The 22857-nt window shown below is 43.8% G+C and overlaps 1 protein-coding gene across 1 annotated transcript in view; it reads left to right on the forward strand.

The window, feature by feature from the left end:
• The window catches only part of BCAS3 (BCAS3 microtubule associated cell migration factor), a 457979-nt gene that overhangs the window by 43861 nt on the left and 391261 nt on the right, over positions 1-22857 (forward strand). Inside the window, 2 exon segments of the mRNA XM_077919460.1 lie at positions 13186-13293; positions 15101-15177. Coding sequence (XP_077775586.1) covers positions 13186-13293; positions 15101-15177 — 185 coding nt within the window.

Below are 22857 nucleotides of genomic sequence, written 5' to 3' on the forward strand. Positions count from 1 at the left end.
ACCTACACCTATATGAATCTCTTTCATCCCCCCCCCTCCCCCCGCCCATACCACATTCCTTGCCACAAAAGCAAGTTCCCGCAATAGTTATTTTCCTCCTCTAAGGCAATAGTTTTCAAATAGGGGGTTCCTGGACTCTGTGGATTTCCTTGGAAGCTTAGCTGGGGAATCCTCCGAAGAGCAGATCAGTCATGGTGCACAGTCTTCGTGAATTGCAGGGGTTGGACTTCATGACCCTTGGGATACCTTGCAACTCTACAGTTCTATGATTCTGTTAGCTTACCACTGCCCATCTTCCTTTGAGATTTATAGCACTATGGGTATGTAGGGCTTGTGACTTTGATACATGCTTGGTCAGAACCCCATGTGGAAACAAAGCCTTGTGATACGCACCGGAAACTTCTACAAATACACAAGGATTCCTCTGCAAGCAAGTTAGTTTGGAAAAGATTCCCTAGAGGCAGAAAGTTTTAACACACCTGATTTAAGGTGTTGAGACACTTACTTTTTTCTTATTCTTGCTACAAGTTAAAAGTAAATATTAGTATTTTTAACTGCCATTTTTTCTTATCTTGGCTGAAACACACACACACACACACACACACACACACACACACACACACATATCTTTGTATTGCTATCGCTCAGCAAGAATTTATATTAACCTTCCTGGTCTTCTGCATATATTTCTCAAATGTTCCTGACCAGAAATAATGGTATTTAATATATGCTGAAGTCCAGCAGAAGAAACATTTAAAAAACTGATTTATAGTTCTCGGGTCTTGGCAGCCTATACAAGAGCCGCGCCAGCAGGGTCTCTTAACGCCTTTTAAGTGGCGCTGCAGAATTGCTGCGTTTCGCCTCTCGCGTTTGCTGGGTAAAAGTTTGGCTGCCAATGGAAGTCTTTCGGGATGAGCTGGAGCCAGCTTTTAGTGGCTGCAAACTTTTAAGCAACCCCACAGCTTTCTGTTAAACTGTGTGGCGTGCAGTTGCCGCTCTTGATGTGCAGAATGCAGCCTTGTTTGTTTGGGGTTTGTTGTTTTGATCCTGTCTAGATTTAAAGTCTTTTTCTGTTATGGCAGTGAGCTTTTGTTTACAGGATGAATTGTAATCCTTTATCTGATTGGCTGGTTGTAGGTTACATTGTGCTGGGGTTTTATTTATTTTTGCTTTTTTGCCCCTTAGGGGGTCTTTGTAGTGGGACTCATCTGGGTGTCCCATCCCATACTCAGCCACAAGCCCAACACTGATCAGCTCAACTCCCCCAGCCAGCTAAATGGCTCTCTTGAAGTGCATGTCTGCTCCTTCCGCATTCATGCTGGGGAGCCAGAACCCAGACTGGTGCTTTTTTGTGTGGTGGTGGGGAGGTTGTGTTCTGCAACATGTTACCGACTCAATAATAGCACATTATTGGCAGATTTGTATTGGACCGTCCTCGCATCATTCCACTTGGTTAGTTGTTCTGAGCTGCTTCCCCACTGTTACTGCATTATTCCTCTTTGGAAGATCACTCTTGATGCTACAACACAACAAAAGCAGGACAAAGTAAGCCTGGACATTTGTGGCATGCAATGTTGCAGGATTTCGGCAGGAAGTTATGTCACATGCATGGGCTGGAAACAAAGCAATATGCCTGCCCAAAAACCTTTGCAGGTGCCAAAGATATTTAAAGGGAGACCTGGTGTTGCCACATTTTCTTTTTCACTTGAAAGGGGTCTGGCATAATGAAAATTGTGCTGTAGTGTGTGTGTGTGTGTGTGTGTGGAAGGGGGCACTCAGCCTTTATTTGCTAGATTAAGCATTGCCTGCTCCCAACGGACCATCTGTATAATGTTGTAATTTCAAATACCCTTTCAGCTAATTTAGGGCTCAGGATGCAAAATTCAGCCTTTGAAATGGGGTTGGAGTGAGTGGGATATCATGGATTTAGGATGAAGCTTTCTGAGGGATATAGAAATTCATAAAACCAATAAAGGTTTTTGGGGGGCTTTTTTGGTCGGGTGGAATCCTTTAGTCCATATTAAAACAGACTCATTTATCCAAATATATTAAGTAATGCAAAAATGTGATGGGATTATTACAGCAGTGTCTGGTGACACGTGACTTGTCTCACTGTAGTGGAAAACGAGGCTCACACTAATTTTTTTCAGGTGAGGCAGGCCTTGGTTAAAGTGCCAGCTTCTGCTGTGAGAGAAGATGCCACAGGTCACACAGAAAGCAGCAGTTGTACATGTGAGTGTGTGTTTATAGCCAAAGGTGCCCTGCTCCAACCTAGAGTAATCCCATCTACTTGAGGGCAGATATTTCTTTTTAAGAGCCGAAGAAGAGCACTGCAGGTGGATCAGGCCAAAGGCCCACCTGTTCCAGCACCCTTTTCTCACAGTGGCAAACAAGATGCCCCTATGGGAAGCTCGTAAACAGGACCTGAGCACAACAGCCATTCTCCCCATCTGTGGCTCCCAGCAACTAGTTTTCAGAGGCATATTGCTCCAAAAATGTCTAGGAGCCATTGACATCCTTCTCCTCCAAAAATATGTCTAAGCCTCTTTTAGAGTCATCAAAGTTGGTTTTTTCTATTGTGGGATGACTACAAAATAAATCTACTGATTTCTTCCCTCTCCTGTATCAGGCCTTCTGTCCCTTTCTGTCCATCTCTTTGCATACCTGGTGTTAAACCAGTTGAGTTTGCTTCTGTGGAGTGCATCTCACAGAAGAAAACATGTTCTGTTCTGTTATATCATGTTATTGTTATTTTTTGTTTGTTGATGAAAACGGGGAAACGCTTTGTCTATTAGCTGTTACTCATCTTCATGGTTGTATTTGGGGGGATCTTGGTTAGAGTCCTGGAGATTCTACTGGGGACAAAAGAACAACAGCTGGCTTATGCTATTGTTTGTAATTTTATTATACTGAATGCATCATTGTATAAATTTATATTGGATTTTTGTTGTTACCTATTGTATTATTTTTGCTTTGTATTGTAAGCTGCTTTGAATGTTCCTTTAGCTGAAAAACAGCATAGAAATATTAGCTCTAACCTAATCCAGTTTCAAGTTGCAATTTCAAGCTAATCTAATTTCACGATGACATGGTTCTTCAACCTTGGGTCCCCAGGAGTTGTTGAACTACAACCCATCTTAGTCAGTGATCAGGGATGAAGGAAGTTGTATTCCAACAAAACATGGGGACCTGAGGCTGGAAAACCTGGTCCTAGTAAATATAGGCTGTGTTCTGAATGCATGGATCCAGTTTTCTGAATGCTTCTTGCAGTTAGATTAGATGCATCCCATTTCCCACAATGGCCCAGTAGATGACTCTGGACAGCCCAGAAATACAGTATGAAAGCTAGAGCCTTCTTCCATGTTTCTCCCCAGCATGTAGTACTCAGACGTATACTGCCTCTGAAGTTGGAGGCTCTCTGTTGTCATTGTGGCTAAATAAGTTGTTCAGATGTTTCCAAGGGCCGCCAAATACCTTGGAAGAGCAGGAGCCAAACAAAGTGCTGTCTTCACCTGGAATCTGTCTGAAAGCAGCCCCCCTCCCTACACACTGCTTGGCCCTACAGTCAATCCATGTGTCCCCTCTCCCCTTCTTGTGCTCCATCGGCATCTTCTCCACAGACATCTTGCACTGCAGCTGGCTCATCCTCAGCTGAGAGCGGCAGAGCGAAATACCTGCTCCCTTAATCCAAAGCAGATTCAAATGTGTGATGGGGCAACACTCCTCCCACCATCCAATACTCTCACATGTAGTCTTGTACTGTGCTGGGCTAGTGATGGCCATTCCATATCAGTGACCTTTATTGTGAGTCAACATTATCCTTCACAGTTTTTGACTATTACATGAAAAAAAACACCCCAGCTTCTTAGACTCTTGTAGTAACTCTTGGGCAGTGTGTGTGTGTGTGTGTGTTTTCCAAATTTCAGCTCCTAGCTGGTATGGAAGTATTCTGTAACCGTTTTTGGGTGTATCATGTTTCATACATTTCAAGTACAGGATGTCTTTGGATTACACATGTCCCAAATGTCAAAGCTTCCTACCCTGCAATTTCGATATTATGGATGATGTTGGATTTATGGTTCTGACTCTGAACAAACTGTATTTATGGTGCGTTTGCCATATGAACCAAACTCTTTTTTCAGAAACACCCATCCCCACCCAAACCTGAGGCTTAAAAGTTGAAAAATCCTTTGGTGTTGAGTTGTGCAATAATATATATATCTCCTAAACTTCTCTCTAGCTTGTGGTGGTGATTTTTTTTTAACAGTATAATCCTATACATGTCTACTCAAAAGTAAGTCTTACTGAGTTCAGTGAGGCTTGCTGCCAGGTGGCATAGGATTGTAGCCACAGTCTCTTTAAAATGCAGCAGCTGCTGCTTGATATTATTTTGCTGTTTTGATTATTTTAAGATGCCCAGCAATCTTTGGATGAAGGGTGGTATAAAAATCTAAGTTAAAAAACAAAACAAAACTTCGGTCAAACTTGAACTGGATTAAACTAACTAGTTTGACTCTTCATTCCAAAATAAAACTAGTTTTGCACCAAGATGTGAACAACCACCACCACCACAACTCCTGCATTTTTCTTCATATCACGGTTTTATTGGTCTTTTACAATATTTTCATTGTTAATATTGCATTGGGATATTTCATGAGAATGATTCATAAATGAAGTAAAGACATCAATTGCGTATATGGATTAGAAGAGAAAACATGTATTTTGAAATAATTTTAAATTTGAGTAAGTAATTGAGAGAATGATGTATTAGGAAGCAGTCTGGAACCCAATAACTAGCATGGAAATATAATTGTGGGGTGAAGAGAGTTGCAATGGCAAGCTATTTTACTCACAAATTGCTTCCCTCAAACCAATTGCTCCAAGCTGCATACGTGACAATAAAAAATACACAATATAATAAAAAACACACATGTTAACTGGTTATCCCCCCCCCAAAAAAAATATTGTTGAAGAATTACTGACTAATCTAGAAGGCTGCAATTGGGTTCGGCACTAGTAAGAACATGGTTCATAGGAATCGCACTCATATTAACCAGAAGCCATCAGGCATTGCTCCCTGTTGGCTGTAGGGATGTCAGAGAATTCCAGTGGCAATAGGAACAGAAATTGCTGATTTTCATGCATTTGTCATATGTCCAGAATGGAATTAAATCCAGCAAATATTAATGGCATTCGCTGTTGTTATTATCAGTCCACGAATGATGCATAATTGGCATATGCCCTCCCCACCATTCGCATTGTGTTTCCTTTGCACTGAAATGAATAGGGTGGAATAATGTAATTTACGTAATTAATTACATTTTGCCACAGCGGACAGCGAGTTGAATAATGTAGGAAAGGCAACAGTGCTGCCTGAAAAAATACAGAGTGGAACGGAAAATGTTGCCTTTTCATCCCTATTTGGCTGCTTATCATTTCGCTACTGTGATTTCTCTTTCCTCCTGCTGTCCCATCACCACCATCATCTTCTGTTGCTGCTGCCCCTGATGGAAGCACCTCTTGGGTTTGTACAGCTGCTATTTGCAGACAGCTGCTCTCCCTCCACATCTGTTTTACAATCATTCCCTCCTCCCTTTTCGCTCTCTTGTGTTGAGCTACAAAGCTATCGAGCAAAAGTTTGGAAGAAGGCACTATCTTTTGTTGCTTTGTAGGTGACTCTCTTTGAAAACCAGGAAAGCTCCTACTTTGAGGGCAGTAATGGTTCTCCATAACTTGTTTTTCTTAGAACCTGGATTGGGTGCTTCCTGCAGTGCTGGGGGTTGGACTAGATGACCCTTGGGGTCCCTTCCAACTCTATGAATCTATGATTCTTTGTGTCCATTTGACCCTCTCTCTTCAGAGCACGCTCCTTCATTCCCACGATTCTGTGATTCAACCGTCCTCTTCCTTCTCTAAGCTCAGCTGTCATCTCTTAATATCATAAGCTTGTGTCTGTGGATTCCACTGAAAATAACAAAAAAAGCAGTACTAATTGTTTGAGCCCACAACTGCTTTTATATACGGAGCAAGTTAAAAGTCTGGTTTAGCTGTACCTTGGTTTGTTTCTTTTAAAATTAAAAGCAGGCTGGGGGTTTGTGAAAGACTTTGATATATTTGTCTTTTGATGTTGCTAATTTTTCTATCTTCTGAGGTTGTTTTTCACTCAAAGGACGAAAGATGTGGGGTGTTAGCTGAACAGAACTGTGGTTTGTGCTTATTTGAATAACCAAAGTTGTTGCAGAGCTCACCAGCCAGGGCTTACAAACTTCTTAAATCTCAGGATGTGTATTTTTCTTCTCTTGCATGTTGGAGTACAGTCATACAACTGTAGAGTTTGGAGTTTCTACTGGATTTTTGGGTTGTATGTGCATGCAGTAAATAAAAGGTTCCATTGTGGTGCTGGCAGACACCTCCCTTGGGGATAGTGCTTTTGTTATGGAGCATAAAGTACACCCACAGTGGAGTGCCCCACTATGTATACCTCTGGGGATCTGACCCAAAAGTGTCTGAGTCTCCTGTGAGACTCAGTTTTGTTTTGGTAGGTCATGACCAACATCTAAAGCCCAATCACCTAGAACAGTCATCTTCAATGTTTTCAGACCTGGGGCCCACCTTTAGCCCAAACTTGCACCTGGGCACCAATTTTTAACTTTTTTTTTAAGTTGGTGAGGATGATTCATATTTCTTACCTATCCTTCGCCTTAAGGTCATGGCGTAGGTTACAACAATGTAGAATCAGTTAGAGTGATGGAGGGTGGAGGATGGACATATCTCTCACATGACACAATGCCAGATATTTGTATGATAGCAGTCCTGTTCTTGCAACCCAACCTGTTGTTGTTGTTGTTGTTTAGTCGTTTAGTCGTGTCCGACTCTTCGTGACCCCGTGGACCAGAGCACGCCAGGCCCTCCTGTCTTTCACTGCCTCCCGCAGTTTGGTCAAACTCATGTTTGTATCTTCGAGAACACTGTCCAACCATCTCGTCCTCTGTCATCCCCTTCTCCTTGTGCCCTCAATCTTTCCCAGCATCCGGGTCTTTTCCAGGGAGTCTTCTCTTCTCATGAGGTGGCCAAAGTATTGGAGCCTCAGCTTCACGATCTGTCCTTCCAGTGAGGACTCAGGGCTGATTTCCTTAAGAATGGAGAGGTTTGATCTTCTTGCAGTCCATGGGACTCTCCAGAGTCTCCTCCAGCACCATAATTCAAAAGCATCATTCTTCGGCAATCAGCCTTCTTTATGGTCCAGCTAGGTCCCAAACTGATCATCAGTATACTAGCAGGTCCCAAACTGAAGATCAGTGACCTAGAGGCCCTAGAGAAACTTCAACATAGAACTAACTATTGATATAGCATCCCCCCCCCCCGCCCATGTACGCTATTTCTTTTTTTCTTTTTCATTTAAAAACCCAAACTCTTCACTCTTTATGTGGTCAGGGGAAGCAGCTACATAATACTAATGACATACGGCTCTCGGGTGGCAATACTGAGGAAGAATTCTTAGTGACTAATGGAGAAAATCTAAATTTCTCTCACAGGACATTTTAGATTATTAGTAATCAGGCCTTCTGTCTGTCAGTAATACTTCTAGGATACTTTCAGAGGGCGCTTTCACACTTTAAAAAAATCACTCCTGGAGAATAAGAAGGGTCTGTGGGCTTCAGTGCCCGATGCTGAGGCCCTGCCAGTCCTGTACCAACTGATCTCCTGCCCAATTATTATTGCACTATTAGTATTATTACTACCCTGAGCATTTTTAAGCACATCTTGGATCCATGCTTTCCTGCCATTATGGTGGGGGCAGAGATGGGCAGCTGTGTCAAAGACCCAAATTGCTATGTAGCCATATGATTTGCTGTCTGGCTGGTGGAGACCAGCCAGGTTCAAATATTACAGTTGATTGAATAAAATATGCAGCGGGCTTGCTGTATGATTAAGATGTCGTTCGGTCTTCCTGCACAACATGTCAAGCTTTTAAACAACAACAACACACCCTCTTCTTAATTTGGACTGTATGTACTCCAGAGCAAATGCCAAGCCTCACTCAGTGTAGGAACATGGGAAGTTGTCTTACAGTTGAGACAGACCATTAGTCCTTCAAGCTTAGGATTGTTTTCACTATCAGCCAGTGGCTCTCCAGGATCTCAGACAGAGTTCTCTCCCAGCACCCCCTAGAGATGCTAGGGATTGAATCTGGGACCTTGTGCATGTAGAGTAGATGCTCTAGCACTGAGCTTGCTCAGACTCTTTGGCTGGGTCAGCTGTCCTCTGGCCTTCCCTTCACCTTGACCCCAAGCCAGGTGACTTGCAAGGAGAGCCCAGGACACTCTTCTCAGCTGAGGAGAGAAGTGGAGAAATCCCTCCTGCCTGCAGTGTCTGGATCAGCCTTTGTCAACACGGTGCCCTCTTGATGTTGTAGGAGTCCAACTCCTAAGAGCCATGACCAGCATGGCCTATGGTGAAGGATGATGGGAGTTGTAGTCCAACAACATGCAGAGGGCATTGGGCTGGGGAAGGTGGAGTCTGGGTCAGCTGATACTTGCCATCGCCAAGACACGCAGTCTCCAGCACCCAGCTGAAGCTGTTGCCTGAAATGGTTTGCAGCTAGTGCAAACTGCAGTTTTATACAGCCTTCTAAAAAAACAATCTTATGAGTTGAGGCTCTGTCCTTGTGGCTCTGTGGAGGATGTACCACATTGTTTATTATATTGCCAATCTTCTTTGTGATGTGAAGTAAATCTCTGGACTTACCTCTTGATCTGAATTACCAGCTGACCTGAGTTGCAGTGAACTGACTTAGAGCAACTCTTTTAGCCGTGGGAAGGTTTGCTTTTTGGAAGCTCGAGCCAAAGTTTTACTTGCTCATAATGTGATATAAATAAGATTTTATCACGAATGTTACTTTTTTGCAATCAGGATTCTTTCTCTTCTTTTGTAACCTATGGCTTTAAAACATTAAAGACCACTTGGTTCATTGACTATTGAAACAGGGCAGGGTGGGAAGCAAATAGTAATGATATCAGGACAAAGGAGCCAATCATAATGTAGCCAACATAATGCCCTTTTTAGATGAATGTTGAACTCCAGCTCCCATCATCCCTGACCATTGGCCATGCTGGCTGGGGCTGTTGGGGGTTGTAGTCCAGCAACATTTGGAAGACACCACATTGCCTGCCTCTGGGATAAATTAATGTAGGGGACTGGGGAAACCCAGTGCAGCACTACCAGTTTCAGAGGCAGTCTTGTGTTCTTTGTGAAGTGGGGTTCTGCCTGGAAAGAAGCAGGGAAATGTAAGTGCATTTGATTTGGTTGTATCCCCTTCAGGATAAGGTGCATTTTAAATTTCATTCCTGAGACCTGTTGTTAGGCAATCTGGGGCAAAGAATTACCATGTCTTTTCCAAATTACTATTGCTTCCTCCTCCAAGTGAAAGGATTAGGTTTAGTAGCACATGTCTTAAGATTGGGAGCACCTTTTTCTGATTTTGAAAAATAAGTGTTTCCATACCTCCTGCAATTTGTGGTAGGTTTAAAGGAGTTCTGCTGTTTTGTGTCTCGGTGATATATGCACACACTTTGGGGAAATGTCACTTTAAAAAAATACCTTGGTGTGTTTTTCTGGACAAATCCGATAAATATTATGAAAGGTATCTTGTGTTGTTGAGCATCTGCTTTGCATGCAAAAGGTTCCAGGTCCAATCCTTGACATCTCCATGTAGGGCTGGGAGAAACTCCCATCTGAAACCAAAAAAGAGAGACTGCCACTCAGTGTAGATAGACAGTACTAAGCTAAATGGATCAGTGGTCTGACTGCTTCCTATGTTCCTTAATTCGAAGGAGGGGTTAGTGGAACACAGTGTTTCCCTAACCTACAGCCATTTTGTTAGCCCCCAGCCAGCCAGCTTAAAAAACCCTCAGCAGTTAAAGCTAGTGGCATTCACAGTCCATTATGGTGGCAAAGTCCACACAATTTATTTGTGGAACTCGCAGCCACAAGATGATGTGATGGATCGGCCACTTAGCTTATTAAAAAAGATTAGTATAAGGCAGCTCCCTATGGGTTGTATCCAACTGAAAGAAAATGGGCATGTGTCTTCATTAATTTCAGGGGGTCTACTCTAAGTAAAGCTGTGTTCGTTACAATCCTTTTTTCCTATACACACATGGAAAACATAATCTATCACATAATCTAACCTAGCCTTTCAGCTCTTCTCCCAAAGATGTTTGCAGTGTGCAGGGAGTTGTTTGTTTGTTTAAAGACTTTAATATATGTATGGGATTTTGTTTGTTTAATGATTTTAATGCAGACTTCCTCAACCTCAGCCCTCCAGATGTTTTTGGCTTACAACTCCCATGATACCTAGCTAGCAGGACCAGTGGTCAGGGATGATGGGAATTGTAGTCTCAACACATGTGGAGGGCCGAGGTTGAGGAAGCCTGCTTTAATGTATGGGAGCTCAGTCATGAGCCCCCATACATGCTCCTGCAGGTTAACAGAAGAACTTAAGAAGAGCCTGCTGAATCAGGCCAATGTCCCATCTAGTCCAGCCTCCTGTTCCCATAATGGCCAACCAGATGTCTGTGGGAAACTGTGAGCAAGCAGGACCCAGCCTCAAGAGCATTCGTCCCTCTTGTGGTTTCCAGCAGTTGTTGGAACCTTGGAGGCAGAACACAGCCATCGTGGCTACTAGCAACCAGTCACCCTCTCTTCCTCCATGAATGTGTCCAATCCTCTTTTAAAGCCAGCCATGGGGATGGCCATCACTGCCTCCTGTGGCAGGGAGGTTGAAGTATTACCACCCATGCAATCAGCCTCATATCCCTTTTGGGTGCACCCGTAAGCAGTAGCAAACACCTTTTTTGTAATATTTCCTCCCTCTGTTTTAAAATCTGCGTTCTCCTGTTTGTGTGTGTTACACAGCCGACCCTTTTGCACGTCTTCCTAGAAACAACCAACCTTTCAGTGCACTCTCTTGAGGAGGCGGGGAGGAGAAGGGGGAGAGGAAGGAAAAGGTGTCGCGGGAGTGGAACTGCCAGATCAAAGCCGCTTCTTGGCCTGCAAGATGGCGCCTGCCACTCTCCCTTTCTCCTCTTCCATCCCGGCCTACCCTTTTTCTGTTGAAAGAAAGCTGGCGGCGGCTGCTTCTCTTTTGAATGAACAGCTGGAGAGCCTTATTTATATTAAAATGATAAAAGAGGCACGTGCCGCATATGGATTTTTTGTTGTTGTTGTTAAAACAAACAAGGAGCCTGTTGAAACGACCATGGGCTCTTTGTACTGGGGTTGACATCGGCAGCTGTGCGGTTCAGCTGCTTGTCCGTAAGTCCCATTCCGGCGACGTGTGTGTTTTGCAGTGAAATCTCAAAGTTCTTGGCCACCCAGTATCCTCCTGAGTTGTCCATGTGTCAAAACACGGGGGCTGAAATCTAGACATTACAGAGTTCGCTTGGATTGGAGGTGGGGCGGGGGCAGAAAAATGCTGCCAAAAGTAGTAGTTCTCTCCTCTCCCCGGTCTCCTCTTCTCCCTTTCCCAGTAACTTTATAGCAGATGATGTCATCCCGTTGTAAGTTTCCCCCCTCCGCTTCATTGGCTGCTTTTGTTGGCATGGGCGGGGACGTTCACGTAGCAGGATGACATCACACTGTGCAGTTTTAGCTTACCTGATAGGAGAGGGGGAAGACGCACTGGGCCACTGACGTCAGGGCCACCTTGTGACCATCATAATCAGTGGTGCGGTTAGGTAACTTTAGACCCTGGACTGAATGGTCTTCTGTAATGAGAGCCCTTTTACTGGTTAAGTGCATTCATTGACTGTGTATTTGCTTCAAAATATGATCAACTGGTCCTCTTGCATGTGGGCCCACTCCTGCTCACGCTGCCAAGCACTGCAGGGCCCCTGGTCTCTGCCCCTAAGCCCCCACCCTGATGCAGGCCCCATAGTTCATAATGTGCAGTTTCAACCCATATCTCCAGAAGCCATGTCTTGATGTCATGTTGGTTTCATATATGCACATGTCTTACCATGTTTGTGGCATTGTTTTTGTAAGCCTGCTTGCAAACTTCATAATGATAATACTATATTTTTCAAAATACATAAAACTATGCAGCTTGAATAGTTATTGTTTCTCTTATTTTGCTTAATTTAGTCTGCATTTTTAATCCTTTCTTTTAAAAAAATTAATGCAATTGATACAAACTTTGTGAGTTTGGGGAGCTACAGGAAGCTATGGGGAAGCACTGAACTGCTGTTGGGCTGCAAATCTGATCTCTCCCCCATCCCCCAAATCTGGCGTCTGAGCCACTGTATGTGCCCTATTATTACAGTGGTACCTCTGGTTACAGACGCTTCAGGTTACAGACTCCGCTAACCCAGAAATAGTACCTCGGGTTAAGAACTTTGCTTCAAGATGAGAATAGAAATTGCGCGGCGGTGGGAGGCCCCATTAGCTAAAGTGGTACCTCAGGTTAAGAACAGTTTCAGGTTAAGAACGGACCTCCGGAACGAATTAAGTTCTTAACCCAAGGTACCACTGTATTATTATTATTATTGATAGCATTCTGCAGATTGCTACATTCAGTCATTTTTCTGCTCTTCTGGGGAATCATATCATTCTGACTGTTATATATTCAAATGCATTTTGTTTGTTTATTTTATTTTCCTAGATTTATGTACTGCTTAATCAATAAATAAATCTTGTAAGTGGTTTACATAAAACGGCATGAAATGCTCTTTTAAGAATAACAGTAGAAGCAGACTTTGAAACAGTAAACATCATAAAATTATCAAAATCTAGATAAAACCAACAGTTAAAAAACCAAAACGAATGTACATAATAAAATGACATGTTTGGGTAGCCTTGTCTAAGCAAAAATGTTTTTTAGCAAGTGTCAGAAATTATATAGAGAAGGGGCCTACCCAATATCAATTGGCAGGGAGTTCTAGAGCATAGGCGCTGCCGCACTAAACGATCCATTTCTTGCAAATGTGGAAAGAACAGTACATGGTGCTTGTCAAAGTGCTAGTTCTGCAGGTTGAAGCTGCGGAGCAGCCACACATGGGCCAAGTGATCCTTCAGATAAACTGCTTGGAAGTTGCTGTGGGCTTTGTATCCTAATCATAACTCCTTGAATTTGCTAGGTGGCCTAAATATGCTAGCCAACCCCGTGTTTTTTCTGATCTCTTTCAGCACCAGCCCTCCTTACTGTTGCGTGGACCTCCATTCTTTGCGAACTGGTGAAATGGTAAAATCCATACAGTTCAAAACGCCCATTTATGACCTGCACTGCAACAAAAGGTAAGCCCTTTTATCTTGGGATACTTTGCTCCATCCAGCCCCCAACCCACTTGGCCATTTATATTTCATATTGCTGTCCATCATTGCCTTCCATGGGAGCAGCTTGGACCAAATGCAGACTTTTAAGTAGTCATAAGCTACACATCTGAGCTATGGGGGGGTGGGGTGGGGGGAGGCAGGCCAACAAAGACTCCCCCAAAGATCTCAGTGATTCAGGCAGGGTTATAAGGGATGAGGCAGTCTTAAGGTATCCTAGACCCAAGTTGTTAAGGCCCTTGTAAATCAATACAAGTTCCTTAAATTTGGCCCAGTAACATATGGGCAGCCGGTGCAAGCTTTTAATCACCTGAGTTATGTGCTGCTGTAGCCAATAGCCTCACTTCAGGATTTTGCACCAGCTGGAGCTGATTCCACATGTGGTGTCTACTGTAGAGATCTAAAATGGCTTCCCAGCTGCTGTCCCCTTGACATTTTTGTTTTGTTGTCATCGTCCTTGTGCTTCATGTCCTGATAATCATTTTAAGTGATTCATTACATAAACCCTATCCCACCCCCCTCCTCTTAATTCCATTGTATGGAGGGTGTGGGGAGGGGAACGGGGGACACACAAAACACTTTCAGCAAATAAGGTACGGCTGTTACGCCCGGCAGATTTGCAATAAAAACCAGCAATGTGATTATTTTTGAGGATGAAACACTTTTTAGATTAATATGCCGTGTGGTAGTGATGGATTTTCATTTTGAGTCACCGGGGGAAAAGGATGCTTTTAAAAAAATAAATGTAAATTGCAGCAGGCATAACATTGGTTTTATTAAAGAGGTACAAACCCTCTTGTGTTTTCTCTGGCATTTCGCAGGTGGAAAAGGGGGCACACACTACATTTGCAGTTCCTGCATTTTCACACCCAGGATTGCTACCTGAGGTTTCTCACCCCCCCCCAAATAACTCAATCTGGTATTGGCCACAGAATTCAGCTTCTGTGCCTGCAGTGCCTGCTCCCTAAAATATGTTAGCAGCCTCATAACCAGCATTGCTCAGGAATTCTAAGAAACCAACAAACAAAAAATTGAGGTAGTTTTGAAGTCATTGCTTCAAGTCAGTGCAGTTTTGAAAGGTTCAGTCTGCTATCTTGAAGCAAAATGGCACCCACCTTTATGTCCAAATATAGACAAAAACTTGCTCCTTGATCTCAGGAACCATCATACAAAATTTGGTTATGGCGTCTTAAGAGGGGTCCAGATGCATAGAGAACAGACAACTTTCAGTAATAGTGATTATCATAAATATAGTGACACACAGATACCGCTTTACAAACACAGTGCATTTCCCTGGAAATGGCTCGTTAGGCAAGTATTCATGTAATAAGTCAATGATTTTCATTGATTCCTATGTGAAATTTTCTGATTGTTTCCAACCATGGAATTTTGATGCCGACATGGGGGGAGGGGAAATGGGAAAACCTAGATAAAATGCTCTCTGATTTGTCCAATCACTCCATCTTCCTCCCTCAACCAATCAGCAAAAGGCAAACAAGGAAGTAAAAATTGCTTTCTATTCGGATATTTGAACCTGTGGTTATATATTGAAGTTTGGGTAATGATTCTTTGTGTTCAGATAAGTGAATTTTTGCATAGTGAGGATTTCTAAAGCAGGACCAGTGTATTATTATTATTATTATTATTATTATTATTATTATTATTATTATTATACCCTATAGAAACCAGAATGTCTAAATCCCACCATTTCAGTTTTTAGTATCTTGATATTTCAAGTATTCTCCATTGTTGTTTTGTTTTTTGCTCCCAGGATCCTTGTTGTCGTCTTACAGGAGAAAATTGCTGCCTTTGACAGCTGTACCTTCACCAAAAAGTTCTTTGTCACAAGTAAGCATCCTCTTGAGCTCTGTTTCCCCTCCTCTTCTTCCTGAATGGTTGTGGTCGAATCAAACCCAACTTGATCAGACTTGTTACCTGTTTTAGGTGACCACCTCCTTAAAAACAGAGTACTGTATGCATAGTGGCCAAATCTGGGAGCTATTGTCGATTTGTTGGGGACCCAGTACTTTTAAAACCAAGGGGCATAACATGGGGATTTGTCCTGCACAAGCCCCTTTGAAAGGTATAAAATGGAGGTGCCCCACCCCCCATGATGCTGGACTCAAATTCCCATCGGCCTCAGGTGGCATGAAGGGCCACAGGTTCATCATTCCTGGTAGGAGAGTTTTGCGAGTGTGGTGTGCTCTTACACAGTGCCAATCCATCCCCATTGGATTATTCCTGTTTGCTTTTTCTGGCACTCAACCTGTTGACAATCCTCATCCTACTGCTGTAGGAATTAAAACGTGTGTTCAAAGTGTTGCTCCCAGATTTCTTCTGGTTTGAAATGGTTTTCTAATGGGATAATAGTTGCTTATTCAATGGGACGTGTGCAAAAGGGATGCCATTAAGGAAGTGCACAATATTTCCCCTAGTATTTCAGACCACATATGATACTCCTCAAGCAAACTCATATCGGGCTAGAGATACCTTTTTCAAGGTTTGTAAAACATGGATGTTTAGAGAATGTTTGCTTCCATATAATCGCTTTGTTTGACGATGCAGAAATGACACCTTTTTACAGGTTAGCTTGGTTACCCCCGGCAGCAGGAACTTACTGGCGATGACCCTTTGAACCGCTCTGATCAGAAATACACCAGCATTACTTAGTTGGCACTTCTGTTAACTTGCCTTGGTTGTAGATGGTTGGGAGTTGCTATTTCAGATTGTTTCCTGTTTTATTCCGTTAACAATACTGACTTGGCATTATTGGTCTATTCTTGTTTTTTAAAAGCATTTTCTACTGCAAGGCAAAAAGGTTGTGCCAGGGCACACTGTTTTTTAAAATTTTATTTATTAGTTCAATAAATTTCTGTTCCACTCTTCATCATAAATAACCCCAGGGCAGTTTACACATATAAAATGCATTCCTAAAATTATAAAATATGATATAACAGTTGTGGGGAACCTTTGGCCTACCAGATGTGGCCAAACTACAACTTCCATCATTCCTGGCCATTGACCATGCTTGCTGGTGCTGATGGGAGTTGTAGTTCAGCAGCATCTGGAGGGCAAATGGTTCCCCTGCATGGGCTATATAGCAAATGAAGACCAGTACTAAAATCCATACCAAGCAACAGCAGAAAGCAGTTATATTTGACCAGCATTCATTATCTACCTTCAAGTGCCTTGGGGAAGAAAGATGTTTTCAACTGGTGGAGAAAGACATACAATGTACACACTTGTCATATTTCTAATGGGAGGGAATTTTATACCTGGTGTGCCACCACAGAAAAGGCCCACAGTTAATGCCTGATGTACCCCAGAAATGCTGGCAGGGCCCCTAGAAGGGTCTCTTTTGCAGATTTTAGGGCCCAGCCAGATTGATATAGGGAGAGGCACTTCTCTGAGTACTTAGGTGCAAAGTTGTTCAGGTTTTTTATATAACAACAGCATGAATAGAGCTCAGTCACATGCATATTACAAGTGCAACTCTTGTAAAACTGACGTTATATGGTTGCAAAAAGTATGTGCCAGCTTCCTTGAACTGTCTTCAAGGATGCCCCCCCCCCCCAGCTTATTACAGCAATAAAAATAGAAGGTTATTAGAGAATGAGTTATTCTGGCCAGACCATCTCGGTCCAGGAATGGCTACAGCTGGCAAACCATAGCTGGAGAAAAACGTAATGCATATCACAGACACCACATGTACTGGATCTAGTACAGCCATAGGCAAACTCGGCCCTCCATATGTTTTTGGGACTACAACTCCCATCATCCCTAGCTAACAGGACCAGTGGTCAGGGATGATGGGAGTTCTAGTCCCAAAACACCCCGAGGGCCGAGTTTGCCTATGCCTGATCTAGTAGTTCCCCCTCCCCAACTACAAAACTGCTCCGTTAAGGGGAGGTCATCCCTGTTAGGAGCAGATCATCTTCCTACATCCTGGGCATGTGAACTGCACCTCCTCAGGATTCCATCTCAGTTGGTTGACTCTCATCCAGCCCATTACTGCCTCTAGAGCAGCAGCAGCAGCAGCACAGCCTCCCCTGATTCTGCTGACAAGGAGAAATAGAGCTGGTTGTCATCCACACATTGATGACAGCATGCTCCAAATCCCTGGATGACCTCACCCAATGGATGTTAAAGAGCATGGGGAATAAGATGAAACCGTGGCGGACTCCACTGCCCAGGTGTCAGGTGGTTGAGAACTATTGTGTCATCAGAGGGGCTGCAGCATCCCTTGTTGCTTCTAAATCCATCAGAGCAGGAATCTGCAGTGCTGATTTCCCCACCACCTCTACCTCTACCTCCAGCTGCAGTGATGTCATCCTGAAGCAGAAAGCAGTGACACATTGGGATTCTTTGATGCTACCCACACCACAACTGATGGTTGAACCCCCCCCCCCATATTTATTTTAGTGTAAACAAGCCTACACATGTTCTAAGCTTGTAGATTCTTTACTAGCCTTCTAAGGGGTTAGTGGCCTACAACTCTGGGCTGACCGTGGAATAGGATAAGGCCCCCTCTTCTGCAACCATCATAGAAATGCAAGCAATTAGTCTCTAAGCAGACTAGTAAAATAATTTGTATTCAGCCAAGGGGGCTGTCAGAAGGACAGATGGATTGCTGTGTCCAGGGTCGGCCCGCCCATGAGGCAAGGTGAGGTGGCTGCCTTGGGTGGCAGGATCCACAAGAGCAGCAGATCCACTCTCCAAGGAATGTATTGTCTGCTGCAGCACTTTCCTTGGAGGCCAGATCTGCTTCCTCCTTGGCAGCTCCCCCGCAATGCTGCCTCTAGACAAATAGGAGGCACTGCTAGTCTCCTCCCAGAGAGAAAATGGCAAGGGCTGTGCTTTGGGGTCTCCTGGGTTCTGCAACCACCTTCAACCATTGGGTAAGGATGACTTGATTCCACACCTGTGTTCTCACTGTAGAACTTCACTCCCCGTTTCTTTACTTGCCGATGAGAGGCAACATTTTGTGGGTTCTCCTTAGGTGCCAAAATGTCTTGGGCTGGCCCTAGCTCTGTGCACCCTTAGCCAGCTTGCTGCATTTCTATGCTCCATTTCCAGACAGCACAGAAATCAAGCGGACTGGTTGGGGAGACAGAAATCAGCCCTGCTCACTTGCCTGCCTGGAATTCTGTGTTACCTATGGTGTTCACATGAGTTGGTTCTAGAGATGGGGGAGGAATTAGATTCAGCTGGCATTTATAGGCGAGGTTCCTGGATTTGCAGTTTCTGAAGCAATCCACAAACCGAAGCGACAACCATACTTCAAAGTCCACACTTCTTTGAATTTTGTTGTGCTGTTCTCACGCCAAGTAATGAGTTCAAAAATAAATATACTAGGGAAAAGTATATTTTATTAGTAATTAGTACTTAAAAGTATTAGGGGAAATGTTGATTGGTTTTCATGAGGACTTAAAAACCCCCACCTCATGTTGAAATGTGCAACATGATGATTGGAAAAAAAATAAATTGGAATGGACAGATTTGCCTGTCCCTAGCTGGTTCTGTATCAACTAGAATGAAGCGTACCTCCAGTTCTTAATGCGGAAAAGAACGGCTGTGCACCAAGTTTGAGGAGGGTGCACTGCTTCTTTTATTTCTGCTTTGAGCCTCCTTGAGGACACCACTGGAAAGTAGGCTACATGTTTGTAAATAAATAAATCTGTGCATGAATTAGCACCCACATTTGCATGTCCCTGTCTCGTTCTCGAAACAACGGGCATCTGAAGGAGAGGAACTGAGGTCCACCCTGACAGAAGTCCCAACTTCAGTTTGTGTGAGCAGAAATCTGTCTTTTGCCCCAGATGTTAAATGTAAACTTTTCTGACCTTCTGAAGAGGATGAACTAGGCTAGCTTTAATGTATACTTGTTTGCTTATCGTGGTCCCCTCCCTGCATTCTGGAACCCAAGCTTACTTTAGAAGTAGGTTTGGTTGTCCTTAAAAGGAAAAATATAGCTAAATAAGCTTAGAATTTAATGGCAGGAGGGGGGGTGGAAATGCCTTGAATTTACTTAGTCTTTGCATTACATTGTTTTGCTCTTTGTGTGTGTGTTTAAAGCTTAAAGCAGCTTCCCTTTCTTCAAAGTGGGGAAAAAACAGCATTCGTGGAGTAATCTGAAAGTTACCAATAGGTGTCAGTTTCTCCCCACATCATGGCCTTGAGATAACCGAGGGATCCGCTTTCCCGTTTGCTGAAGCCAAAGCATCAGGGAAACTAGCCTTGATTTCAAGGCATTACATGGTTCTTCCATGGCTGCTAATAACATTTTCTGAATTAAAGTGTGAAATCAGATCTGTATGGGGTACTTCCTTTCCTGCCCCCTCAGATTTTGTGGGGAAATAAAATCCCTTCCTGATTTTATTGCCTTACTTTCTTAGTCTTTTCCCCCAGCCCCTGCCCCAAAGTAAGTTGTACATAATCAGATCTCTAAAAACTTCTGAACAGCGTAGAGTTTGAAAGGCCATCTATCTAGCCTTTAGGCATGGAGGCCCACCCACCCATTTACTAACTCACACCCCTGCCCCCTGGCAACACGATGGCTATATTTTATATCCAGTTTCGGAGGCAGTGCACTGCCGAATTCCAGTTGCGGGGATTGCAAACAAGAGGGTGTGGATGTCTTGATCTGTCAATTTTGGTTTCTCTCAGGTTTTTTGCCCCCCATTTCCCCAATCTTAACTTCAGCTTGCCATATTTTTGGCATCAGGTTGCAGTATAGGTCAGTCAGCAAAAAGCAGGAGGCTCTTAACCTCAGGGTCATGGATTTGAGCCCCATGTTAGGCAAAAGATTCCTGCATTGCAGGGGGTTGCACTAGGCGATCCTCATGGCCCCTTCCAACTATGATTCTATTGTTTTCTCATGAAAATTCATCAGCATTTTAACTTCTCACTTCTCCAAATGCAGTCGTACCTTGGTTGCCGAATGCCTTGGTACTCGTACATTTCAGCTCCCGAACAATCGAAACCCGGAAGTGAGCGTTCCAGTTTTCGAACATTTTTTTGGAACCTGAAAATCCGATGGGGGATTCCACAGCTTCTGATTGGCTGCAGGAGCTTCCTGCAGCCAATCAGAAGCCGTGCTTTAGTTTCCGAATGTTTTGGAAGTCGAACGGACTTCCGGAACGGATTCCGTTCAACTTCCAAGGTACGACTGTGTATACCCATTTTCTGTTTGCAGATTTGCCTCATGTGCAGATATTTGTTAAGCAGCATCCCTAATGTAATTCCTTTTATAAAATGTTATTTTCAACAGCAGATACCAGTGTATGCACTCTTCCCCATAATCTAGCTCAGTGTTGTCTACACTGACTGATAGCGGCTCTCCAGGGTTTCAGGCAGGGGTCTCCCTCACAGCCCTACCTGGAGATGCCGGGGATGGAACCTGGGACCATCTGCATGCAAGGCAGATGCTCTACCAATGAGCTACAGACCTTGTGTGTGTGTGTGCAAGTAGAACTTCCTGAACCTTTAGAAAGGAAAACTCTAGGGTGGGGGGTAACTGTACCAAACTTGGATATGGGTGCCTCAAATTATAACCAGTTTGTGACCAACTCTCCTTCAAAAGTTTCAGATTTTAGCATTAAACCTCCAGGTTTTAAAAACTTTTTTAAAATGACATGTATGCTTATGGTCTGAGCTGGAGGTCCCCCCCCCCTTAAAACTTTCTTTATTGTAGTTGAATCAGGAATTTTTAAGCCTGTTTTTTTTTAAAAAACAAAAAATCCTGAGAGCTCATTTGATTTTTTGTCGTCTGTGTTCAAGGGGACCGATAGATGCTGACAGTTTGATGTGGTGGCAATGTGGCGCAGTCACCAAGAATTGCTGTTGTTTGACCCGAAGAGCAAATTTCTGAAGTCTCCCACTTGCTTTAGCTATGGATTTCCGCCGTTGGGGTGGGGTGGGGTGGAGAATAGAAGGGGCTCTATCCATATGAGATGCTTACCTGCAGTCTTGGCACACATCCAAACATTGACAGGGCTGTGGTACCACATCAAGCAACACTAACTCTGTGCTAGAGCAGCTGCTTTGTGCACAGAAAGCCCCTGGTTCAATCCTTGGCATCTTCCAGTAGAGATGGCAGAGAGATGTCTTGTCTGAAACCCTGGAGAGTGTCAGTGTAGACAACACTGAACTAGATGGACCAGTGGTCTGACTTGGTATAAGGCAGCTTTGTACATTCCTTTGCTGGAGATGTTCCTACCTGGAGAAGTCAGGAACAGAATATTTTCCATGCAAAGTATTTCGTCTGCCACTGAGCTCTGGCCTTTCTTCTCAAAAGTTTCAAGTCCTTGTGATTCTGAATGAATGATTAATTAAAAGAGGGACATAGGCAGCTGAATAAAGAATAAAATAAAAGAGGAACACGGAGTCAGACCATTGGTCCACCTAACACAGGACTCTAGGGGTTTCAAGCAGGGGACATTCCCAGCCCTACCAGGAGATGCTAGATATCGAATGTGGGACCTTCTGCACGCAAAGCATATGTTCTGCCCTTAAGGGGGTGTGTTACTAGATGGGGTGGCCACCTGATGAGACTTGATCCCGTGGCTTTAAGGCAAGAAGTCAATTGCCTTAACCCTCTCTGATTGCCTGTTGTTAATTTATGGTGCTCTTTGCCTATTCTTCCTCTGCCGCTTAATGGTCCTCTGAAGAACATCCCATTTCCCCCACGGTGATTGGGATGGCTGGAGGAAGTGGGGAAGAGGCACAGGGACACATTTATCAAAAGTAAATAAACGGCTGTTTGGTGCATCAGTTTCCTGCTATGACAGCGCCAGCGCTTCTGCCAACTACTCATCCTAGAAGGGGGGGAGGGTGGCTCTTCGCTCCTCGGAAGAGACCAGGCGATTGGGACATGGTGATACGGCAGCAGTGGCTCTGTGTCCAACAGCCAGTGCCCGCCCCACTTTCCCCCGACTCTTGTCAACCTCACATTGATGATGTGATCTTAGTCTCCGGGGAGGAAGACAGTGGCTGAAGCCATTATCTGGCACCAAGTTTCTATTGATGCGATACATCTGAGTCCCCAAAGAGGCTCTTTTCTTAGAGAATTTAGTCAGTCTGCTTACTGTGTTCTATATTTTTTTTTAAAAAAAATGATGATTCTGCTCTTGATATGTCAAGATTGTGCAGTCCCATGGTTTATTAATGCAAGACTGGTGCCGGACTTTTGTGTGTGGGCACTAGCAAGACCCCGCTGTGAGTCCCCCCCACTTCAAATGTCCTATGCCAAAGATGTCTCAAGAATTCATGCTGCTCACACTGAGAACCACTGTTTTGAATTCAACATCTTACCTTGAATTGTGCCTATTGCCATCCTAGAAGCATAGGGAGCTGTCTTATGCCTAACTAGGTCAGTATTGCCTCCTCTGACTGGCAGCAGATCTCCCAGGGGGCATTCCTAGCTCTACCTGAAGAGGCCAGGGATTGAAGCTGGGACTTAAGCATGCAAAGCAGATGCCCCACCACTGAGCTACTGTCTGTGCCCTGAAAACAAAGTAAGACTCCAGT

This window comes from Podarcis muralis, chromosome 15 (genome assembly GCF_964188315.1).
Source record: "Podarcis muralis chromosome 15, rPodMur119.hap1.1, whole genome shotgun sequence".
Taxonomy (NCBI): domain Eukaryota; kingdom Metazoa; phylum Chordata; class Lepidosauria; order Squamata; family Lacertidae; genus Podarcis; species Podarcis muralis.